Source organism: Chiloscyllium plagiosum, chromosome 6 (genome assembly GCF_004010195.1).
Source record: "Chiloscyllium plagiosum isolate BGI_BamShark_2017 chromosome 6, ASM401019v2, whole genome shotgun sequence".
Taxonomy (NCBI): domain Eukaryota; kingdom Metazoa; phylum Chordata; class Chondrichthyes; order Orectolobiformes; family Hemiscylliidae; genus Chiloscyllium; species Chiloscyllium plagiosum.
Window position 1 is genome coordinate 588,753 of NC_057715.1, and position 10,448 is coordinate 599,200.

General features: G+C 40.0%; 1 protein-coding gene across 4 annotated transcripts in view; it reads left to right on the top strand.

The window, feature by feature from the left end:
• birc2 (baculoviral IAP repeat containing 2) overlaps positions 1-2,569 on the top strand; it is a 36,187-nt gene extending 33,618 nt beyond the window's left edge. For all 4 annotated transcript variants that reach the window (XM_043691123.1, XM_043691122.1, XM_043691126.1 and 1 more), the window contains exon 9: positions 1,179-2,569. In XM_043691123.1, coding sequence (XP_043547058.1) covers positions 1,179-1,372 — 194 coding nt within the window. In that variant the 3' untranslated portion in view covers positions 1,373-2,569. The remainder of the gene's footprint in view (positions 1-1,178) is intronic.
• The last annotated feature ends 7,879 nt before the right edge of the window (positions 2,570-10,448 follow it).

Sequence of the window (10,448 nt, forward strand, 5' to 3'; positions counted from 1 at the left end):
GGTAATGTTCCAGGGCCCTGTTCTCGAATCCCAGCATGGCAGATGATGAAATTTGAATTCAGTTACTGAAACTGAATTCAGTAAATATCTGGACCCAAAACAATGTGGTTGAAGCTTAACTGCTCTCTGGGCAAATAGGGATTGGCAATAAATGCTGTCTAGCCAGCGACACCCTCATCCTGTTCCAGAATTAAAAAAACCATAACTCCATTAACAAACTTATTGATTTGGACCCCATTTACCAATCTCTCAGAAAAAGAACCTGAAGTGATATCACCCATTACAACAGACCAAAACACACAAATAAAAAGCAGTATAGAACACCCTTCGTTGGAGGCTCACTAATCATGTTACCTCGCATGTGTGATGAATTGTCTGAGAACAAATCTACCAGCTCAGCAAGCAAGCTTACAACATTGGCTACAAATCTTCTCCAAAATCGCAAAATAATTTGTCTCCTGTCTCCCCAGTCCCTGTCCAGAACACACAAATCCCAATTGGCTGGCACCACATCCAATCACTTATAAGTTTCTCTCCTTTCACCACAAGATGCACTCTTATCACCTAAATGTACAAGGTCAGCTGTTGCATTGGGAGGTTATCACCTACAAATTTCCCTCCAGCTGTACTCCATCCTGAATTAGAACTGCATCACGTGCCTTCATTGTCACTGTGTTAACATCCTGAAATTCTTCCAGACTGCACTAAATCCCAAGAGTTCATCATTTCACAAAGACCGCTTTCCACCACAGTCTTGGGCAGTTAGGGAATGGGTTAAATACTGGCCTGGTCAGCAGCATCAAACCCCGTGTGATGAATAAAATAAGTAAATCAAAGATGTTATAATTTAGGTTTTAAGAATAAAGAAGTTCTTCAAATGTCTTTCTTAAAATCTAATCTACATGGGCTGGATTACCTAATTACAGAGGAGCCTTGATTATCCAAAGGACATGAGCGGGGAGTATTTTGTTTGGTTAATTGAATGCCAGAATACATAGTTTAGCCATGCGATCTTGTTCAGATAATCCGAAATTGGGATAATTGAGTGCCGGATAATCGAGGTTTCTCTGTACTTCACTATGGAAATGCTAGGATTGTTAAATATTGTAACATTCAGACAATGAACTGTTAGTGCATGTGTAAGTTTTTGAAACTAATGAAACTTCTGTTTTCTTTAGGCTTGACCATGGAAGAACAATTGCGAAGGTTGCAGGAAGAACGAACTTGTAAAGTATGTATGGACAAGGAGGTCTCGGTTGTGTTTATAATGTGTGGTCATTTGGTTGTTTGTACAGACTGTGCGCCATCCCTGAGGAAGTGCCCAATCTGCCGTGGTACCATCAAAGGAACAGTTAGAACATTTTTGTCCTAGTCATGATATCTAGTTTCCTGATATGATCAGGAGAACCGTTGAACTGATGGGGTTAATCAAACTGGATGTAAAAAGTGAATTTGAGTGACAGCATGTACAGTCTCTTCATCTTTTAGCTCAGGAATAAATTGGAGTATCTGGTTAAGTAGTCTGATTATACTGAATGCCTCTTAAGTTTGCCTTAAATTTTCTGTAGCTCATACGTTCTTCCATATTCTGATCCAAATCATTTGTATAAGTAACAAACTAAATAGGATCCAGAACTTCTCTCTGTGGAACACCACTAGGACAGGCCTCCAGTCTGAAGAGCAACCCTCCAGCACCACTGTGCTGCTTGTCATCAAGTGGATTTTTGTATCCAATTTACGAGCTCACCCTGAATCCCATGTGACCTAACTTTACTAATTAGACTATCATTCGGAACCTTGTCAAAGACTTTACTGATATCCAAGTAAACAAGGCTATTGCCCTGCCCTCATTTATCTTTTGATAACATCCTCAAAAAACTCAATCAAGTTTGTGAGAAGATTTTCCTCACACAAAACACTGGCTACCCCTAATCAATTTATGCCTCTCAAAATGTCCATAAATCCTATCTTTCATAATCACCTTGAACAATTTAGGGCTATAGTTCTCCAGTTTCTTCTTACGACTTTTCTGAAACAAAGCTACAACATTAGCCATCATGTCATCAGGTACCTCACCCATAAATATAGATGATACAAATATTTCTGCAAAGGGTCTCACAATTTCGTACCTTGCTTCCCATAATGTTCTGGGATACGTTAGGTCAGGTCCTGGAGATTTATCTGCCCTTATATTCTCTGAGTCTTCCCAAACTTCCTCTTGATGTTTTAATAAGTTCATATTACAAAATTTATTTCTCTGCATTCTCTGGACTCCAGACTTTTAAAAAATGCAAAATATTCATTTAGTATTGCTCCCATCTCCTGGGCTTCATACACAAAGGCAAAAACTTTGATCTTTAAGGGGCCCTATCCTCTCTATAGTTACCCTCTTGCTCAATATATTTGTAGAAACTCTGGATTATCCTTAACCTGATCTGTGAATGCTATTTCATGGCTCCTCTGCCTTCCTGATGTCTTTCTTAAGAATGCCCCTTCATTCTTTATATTGATTTGAATCCAGTTGTTTATATCTAAAATTCTCTTTTATTCTTGACTAGGACCTCAATATCTTTATTAATCAATTTTTCCTTATTCTGACCAGCCTTACCCTTCACTCTAATAAAAACAAAATGTCCCTGAATTCTCATCATCATACTCTTGAAATCCTCCTACTTGACAGATGTCTTTTTACCAACAAACAGTCTACTCCAATCAACCTTTGAAAGTTCTTGTCTCACAATATTGGAATTTGCTTCACTCCTATTAAAAACCTTTTATGGAAGTCTTATCCCTTTCCGTAACCACTTGAAATGCTTTCCATAATGCGTCTATTTGTGTGCATAATGGCTTGGTTCAGCAACTGCTCTGCCCACAACCATAAGAAATTACAGAAGGTTATGTGCACAGCCCAGACCATTACGGAAGCCAACCTCCCATCAATAGATACAATCTACACTTGTTCATAGAATCCCTAACTGTGGAAACAGGCCCTTTCTCCCAACAATCCCACACTAACACTCCGAAGAGTAACCTACCCAAACCCATTCCCCATTACTGTACATTTACCCCTGACTAATGCAATTAACCTACACATCCCTGAACACTATGGGCAATTTAGTATGGCCAATTCATCTAACTGGTGGTACTTCGAATTGTGGGAGGAAACCCACACAAACACACGGAGAATGTGCAAACTCCACACACAGTCACCCGAGGCTGGAATCGAACCTGGGTCCCTGGTGCTGTGAAGCAGCAGTGCTAACCAATCAGTTACCATGCCATGGAAAGGCTGCCAACATCATCAAAAAGCCCTCTCTGTTAGTACTGTCCTCCAACCTCCTCCGTCAGGCAGAAGATACAGAAGCTTGAACACGTGAACTAACAGATTTAAGACCACTTCTTTCCTCTCATTAGACTGTGGAAAGACCTCTCATTTCAAATCTAATGTTGAACTTTCTTTTCTCAGTAGCTTTGTATGCTACGTGTATACACACTATGATCTATATGTCTTTGTTTGCTATGATCTACTTGTACTGTTTGCAAAACAAGACTTCACTGTACTTGGGTACATGTGACTGCAATAAATCAAATCAAAGAAAAAAGTGTTTTATTTTGTAGTCTAGCAGAAGCAAATGCATTTCAGCGTTGGTATGAAAGCCTTTTTAATTGTGCTATGCGGATGCAGATTTACTATGTTTCGTCTTGTTCTCAACCAATATTCTGTTGAACATACAAGTGAGTAAAAACCAAAAGAACTGCAGATGCTATAAATCAGGAATAAAAACAGAAGTAGCTGGAAAAGCTCAGCAGGTCTGGCAGCATTTATGAAGAGAGTCATCGAGTTAACGTTTCAGGTCCGGTGAGAAAGTTCTGAGGAAGGGTCATCAGATGCTGCCAGACTTGCTGAGCTTTTCCAGCTACTTCTGTTTTTATACAAGTGACTTCTGTAGAATATGGGCAGGGCCAAATCAATGACACCATTGGCAGTTTGGACATGATAAGTACAATGTAAACGTAAGTCTTTATTAAATGAAGACTTGTGAGGAGTGTAATTATGGTAAAGGATAATCAAACAAGTCCTTTTTATTTATTCATTCTTGGGATATGGGTATCACTGACTAGGCCAGCATGTATAATTGCCCAGAGAGAAATTAAAAATCAACGACATTGCTATAGGTCTGGAGTTACATGTAGGCCAGACCAAGTAAGGATAGCAATTGTCTTCTCGAAAGGGCTTTATTGAACCAGATGGGTTTTCTGACAATCGATATTGATTTCATGGTCAACATTAGACTCTTGATTCTGAATTTTTATATTGATTTCATATTCTACTGTCTGCCATGGCAGGATTTGACACCAGACCCCAGAACATTAACTGGGGTCTCTGGATTAATAGTCAAATGTTAATACCAGAAGGAGAAAGTGGGGACTGCAGATGCTGGAGATCAGTCGAGAGTATCGTGCTGGAAAAACACAAAAAATTAATGTTTCGGCCATTCCTGATGAAGGGCTTATGCCCGAAACGTTGATTTTACTGCTCCTTGATGCTGCCGGAGTTAATACCAGTAGGCCCATTATATGATTGAACTGAAGAACAAAAAGGGCAAATTGCACTTCTAGAATCCCATACAGTTAAGTGGCGATGGAACAAATAAGGACAAGATATTGTGCTAGGAGTTGCATATCAATGATCTGTCTGTATTAACTTGAAGAGAATTAATGTGAAAGAAGCATAATTTTTTTTTTAACTTTCATTCGGGAAAACATTGTAGGTAGTATGTCTGTAAGTTAGCTCGCTGAGCTTGAAGGTTTGTTTTCAGATGTTTCATCACCATACTAGGTAGCATTCCTGATGAAGGGTTTTTGCCCGAACGTCGATTTTCCTGCTCCTTGGATGCTGCCTTACCTGCTGTGCTTTTCCAGCACCACTCTAATCTTGACATCATCAGTGAGAGTCTCTGGTGAAGCGCTGGTGGTATGTCCCACCTCACTATTTAAAGGTCTTGGTTTCTTAAGGTGGGTGATGTCATTTCTGGTTCTTTTTTCAAGGTCATTCTTAGAGGCATGGCACTCTAAGCAGAACTCTATCACACACCGATTTAGATCCCATCTACCTTCCGTTGGAAAAAAAACAGAAATGACATCACCCACCTTAAGAAACCAAGATCTATAAATAGAGAGGTGGGTCATATCACCAGCACTTCACCTGAGACTCTCACTGTGATGTTACCTAGTGTTGGGGAGATTTCACTGCGGTGTTTAATGTAGGGCTAGGGAGAAGAAACCAAGATCTATAAATAGAGAGGTGGGTCATATCACCAGCACTTCACCTGAGACTCTCACTGTGATGTTACCTAGTCATGGTGACATAACATCTGAAAGCAAACCTTCAAATTCAGTGAGCTAACTTACGGGCTTATCATTGACCTGAGCCACAAATCTTCTCAAAAATCGCTAATTTTAGCTAGAATGTAGCAAACCTATCGAGAGAAGTCATTCTGTTCTTGAGTGGAACTGGGCTAGCACAAAGGCTATCTGTTTGGAGTATTTTAGAAATAATCACCATTCCGTTAGACATAAGATAATCATGGAAAAATATAAAGATAAACCAAAAATTGAAGTTCTCTATTAGGGCAAAAGTAATTCTGTGATTAAGCTAATTTGGATGAACAGCTGCTTGGAGCAATGGGAGACATGTAAGAAACTGAGAGGTTGGAGCAAGCATGTTCCCTAGAAGGAAGAGTGAACTAAAAAAAGTCCAGAGCCTCCGGGATGTAAGCTTAAAGGACAGGATAAAGAAGAAAATGGGAAGCTTATGACCGATACCGAAAGCTGTACACAGTCAAAAAAAAAAGCAAACTGTGTAAAAGGCAGTGGGGTGAAATTTACTTGCAAATTTAGAAAAACAAAGAGCTTGAAAAATTCTGTAAAGTGAAATCAAGAAAAAAATTCATGCATAAATAACAAGAGATAGGTTGGGGCAAATAAATAGTTGTGTTTTTGACCATCAGGTCTTATGTGGAAGCAAGAGAGGTTGGTACAGTGTGTAAGGAATAGTTTGCATCTGGCTTCATAAGAAGGATGATACTGCAATCAAAAGGAAGGTATATAAAGTATTAGTTTGAATTAAAATTGAGGAATAATTTTCTCATCTTTTAGAAATGAAAAATCTCCAGATCAAGTTGAAATGTCTCCAAGGATATTACAGACTCATGGATGTTTACAGTCCAGGAAACTATTTGGCCCATTGTGGCAGTCAACAAAAATCTGGCAACACTGGTTCAATTACAAATTACATAGGCTGATACAGTTACAACATTTAAAAACATCTGGATGTGTACAGGCATTGGACAGGTTTAGAGGGATATGGTCCAAGTGCTGGCAAATGGGACGAGATGAGGTTAGGATATCTGGTTGGCATGGATGAGTTGGACCAAAGCGTCTGTTTCGTGCTGTACATCTATATGACTGTCTGACTAATTACATTTTCCAGCTTTTGGCCCATAGCCCTAGAGGGACTAATGGGCCAAATGAGAATTACCTTATGGGAAATGAGAGAAGAAATAGCAAAGTCTTTGATCATCCTATTCAGAATCAGGCAATTTTTCTTTTAATTCATTCATAGGTTGCGAGTGATGCTGGCTAAACAACAATTTTTTGGCCATAAAAAGCAAAAACAAACTGCAGTTACTGTAAATCAGGAACAAAAACAGAAATTGCTGGAAGAGCTCAGCAGGGCTGGCAGCATGTCAGAACTGAGGAAGGGTGACTCAAACCAAAATGTTATCTCTGATTCCTCTCCACAGGTGCTGCAAGATCTGCTGAACTTTTCCAGCAATTTCTGAATTTATTGATCATTCCTAATTGCCCTTGAAGGTGATAGTGAAATACCACTTGCCCTGCTGCTGTCCATTGGTTGGGGGTGGGACTGATGGTAGGTACATTCAGAGTGCTGGTGGGAAGAGAGTTACAGGATTTCAATAGAGCTATAGAAAGGAATGGTAATTATAGCCTGCTCCCCTAACCATGTGGGCAAAAGAGAGAAAGTTGGGGAAAAAACAGATTCTGGACGTCGAGGGGAAAAAAAATCATACTTTTCCCTTAAGGTTTAAATAGCAAGCTGTGAATTTTGCCAATTAAAAACCAACTGCCTTCTCTCCATGTGTTTTCATCTCAGGTATTTCTGCTGTTTACACACAACTTCACCCTGACCCTGCTCCTCAGGAATTGATTTGGCTGCTGCTGTTCACCACCATCTCTGCCTCCTCCCACCCCACCCCCCCTTCCCCGCCCCATCACCTCACCCCTAGTGCACTCTCCTTCGCTCTGTTGTTGCTGCTGTCGCTGCTCAGACTGACTTCGGTCTGGGCCCTGTTCCTTCCAATTATATTTGTGTGATACCTCCCAATCTTCAGCCTACAAATACAGCTGGGAAATGACTGATGCCATTTTTTTTCCAGATTATATCAGTTTATATGTTTCTGCCTATGATGAGAAGTGTTGTATAGCTCAGGCAATAGGATTCTGTAATGTCACTGGCAACCCCCAGATGAAGGGTATGTACATTGCACCTGGCATTGCTTTGAGAGTGCCCTATCTTCAACTTGCCCTATCTCTCTTCATCAACCAAAAAAGCTTCCAATTTGTCAATGTGCAGTTTATCTGTGACCATCAGTGCCAGATTCTGAAGATGAACATTAGATATCTTTGATGTGGAGGTGCTGGTGTTGGACTGGGGTGGACAAAGTCCAAAATCACACAATACCAGGTTACAGTCACAGAGTCATACAGGTGTAACTTGTCCATGTTGACCAGATATCCTAATCTAGTCCTATTTGCCAACACTTGGCCCATATCTCTCCAAATTCTTCCTATTCATCTACCTAATCAGATGTCTTTTAAATGTTGTAATTATACCAGCCTTCGCCACTTCCTCTGGTAACTCATTCCATACACGTACCACCCTCTGTGTGAAAAAGCTGCCCCTTCGGTCCCTTTTACATCTTTCTCCTCTCACTCTAAACCTCTAGTTGTAGACTCCCCTACTCCAGGGAAAAGACTTTGTCTATTTATCCTGTCCATCCCCCTCATGATTATATAAACCTCTATAATGTCAACCCTCAGCCTCCAACACTTCAGGGAAAACAGCCCCAGCCTATTCAGCCTCTCCTTGTAGCTCAAATCCTCCAACCCTGGCAATATCTTTGTAAATCTTTTCTGAACCCTTTCAATTTTCACACCATCCTTCCAAATGAAAAGAGATCAGGACTGGATGCAATATTCCAACAGTGCCCTAACCAACATCCTGTACAGCTGCATCATGACCTCACAACTCATGTACTCAATACTCCGACCAATAAAGGAAAGGATACCAAACGTCGTCTTCACTATTCTGCTAACCTATGACTCGGGATATGCAATAATGCAGAGAGGTCCAACAGGTTTATTTGAAACTGCAAGCTTTCAGATACCACGGTCCTTCCTTACTTCCATACTACTGTGGGTCTGGAGTCACAGATAGGTCAGACCAGGTAAGGATGACAGAATTTTTTTCCCTAAATGGCATCAGTGAACTAGATGGGTTTTTATAACAATTGACAGTCGTTACACAGTTATCATTAAGTCAGCTCTTCTCTAATTCCAGATTTTTATTGAATTCATATTTCATTGTCTACTATGATGGGATTTGAACTTGCACATTAATCTGAAGTTCTGAATTGCTAGTCCAGTGATATTGTCACTATACCATCGTTTCCCCAAAACTAAAACAAGTTGGTATTTCTTTTTCTGAGTTTTAACAGTTGGTCTCTCAATCAATTCACTTCAAAAGGTGGTGTCACATATTATTATGGTCGTGCATTTCAAGTCAAGCCCCACAATCCAGCAATTGTCTCAAGGTTTTTTAAAAAGTTATCAAAGTATGCAAAGTCCCCAATTAATCTGTCTGATAGACTCAAGTTAACAGAAAAAATGGATCAGACTTTTCTATTTAACAAGAATTATTACATATTTATTAGTAATATGTTTTAACTGCAGTCAAACAACTATGAACTGGCAATATATAACCTCTAATGGCTACAACTCTATCCCTCTTCTAAAACTCCACAACAGACATAAGCAGACATAATGCATTGGTGTTATGGGCAGAAGAGAAAAAAATGAGGATGCAGTTCAATGATGCCATCCCTCAGCATTCCATGGGTTTTTTCTTTTGTTTCTCAAATCTTCAGTTCTTTTTTCGTTTCTTTGGTTCATTCACTTTCACCGGATGTACAGAGTGACTGGTTCACAAATTATAATGTCTCTGACTTACTGGTTAAAAGCCACAGCTTACAGCAACTAATGGGTGAAAATAAACTGGCTTTCTTCAGACTAGTTTTTTTTACTGGAGAACGATGACAACATCCTTTCAGCCATCCAAAAGCTTCTGTCTGTCTTGTTCACACCCATGAAATGTTCAGCTACACAGGAGCCAATCAAATAATTGTTAGACTGGTTGCAACACAGGGTAACTGAAGAATGCTTTACTATAGATAGGTATAAAGCAGTGCTTCCCAACCTTTTCAGTATCAAGGTGCACTTAATGAGACAAACAATTCTGCTCACTTTTTTCAGCTGAATTGTTTGCTAATAAATGTTAGATTGACTTGTATTTACTATAGTTATGGCCTTAATAGAAAGGTTTGCAAAGTAGTCCATAAAACAAGATAGCGAAGGATCAAAAACATGAATGCTTCAAATCCACTGGCAAAAAGTCAGTTCTTCAATTGAGAGCACAGACACATTTTAAAAATCTCAATTGTTTCAAACTATTCGTGAACATAATAGATCAGAACGAAACACAATGTATATTTTAATTTACTGGGTTTTTGGAATTCTGTAACCTGTAGTTGTGTGCATAGCCATTTGGTCTGGGAGGAATCTTGCTCCACAGACAAGTGCTCCGTCCTGTGGTTTTTTATGTACACCAATGTTGAAAATAAAGCTCACAAGATATGGTAGCACTGCTACCTCATGGTCCCAGGTTTGATTCCAACCTCAGGCAACTGCCTGTGTGGAGTTCGCACATTCTCCCCGTGTCTGCATGGGTTTTCTCCGGGTGCTCCGGTTTCCTCCCACAGTCCAAAGATGTGCAGGTCAGGTGAATTGGCCATGCTAAATTGTCCATAGTGATAGGCGCATTAGTCAGAGGGAAATGGGTCTGGGTGGGTTACTCTTCGGAGGGTCAATGTGGACTTTTGGGCCGAAGGGCCTGTTTCCACACAGTAGGGAATGTAATCTAATCTAAAAATCACAACAGCAGGTTATAGTCCAACACGCTCATTTGGAGGCATGAGCTTTCAGACCACTGCTCCTTCATCAGGTGGTTGTGAAGGAGCAGCGCTCTCAAAGCTAGTGCTTCCAATTAAACCTGTTGGACTATAACCTGGTGTTGTGTGATTTTTAAC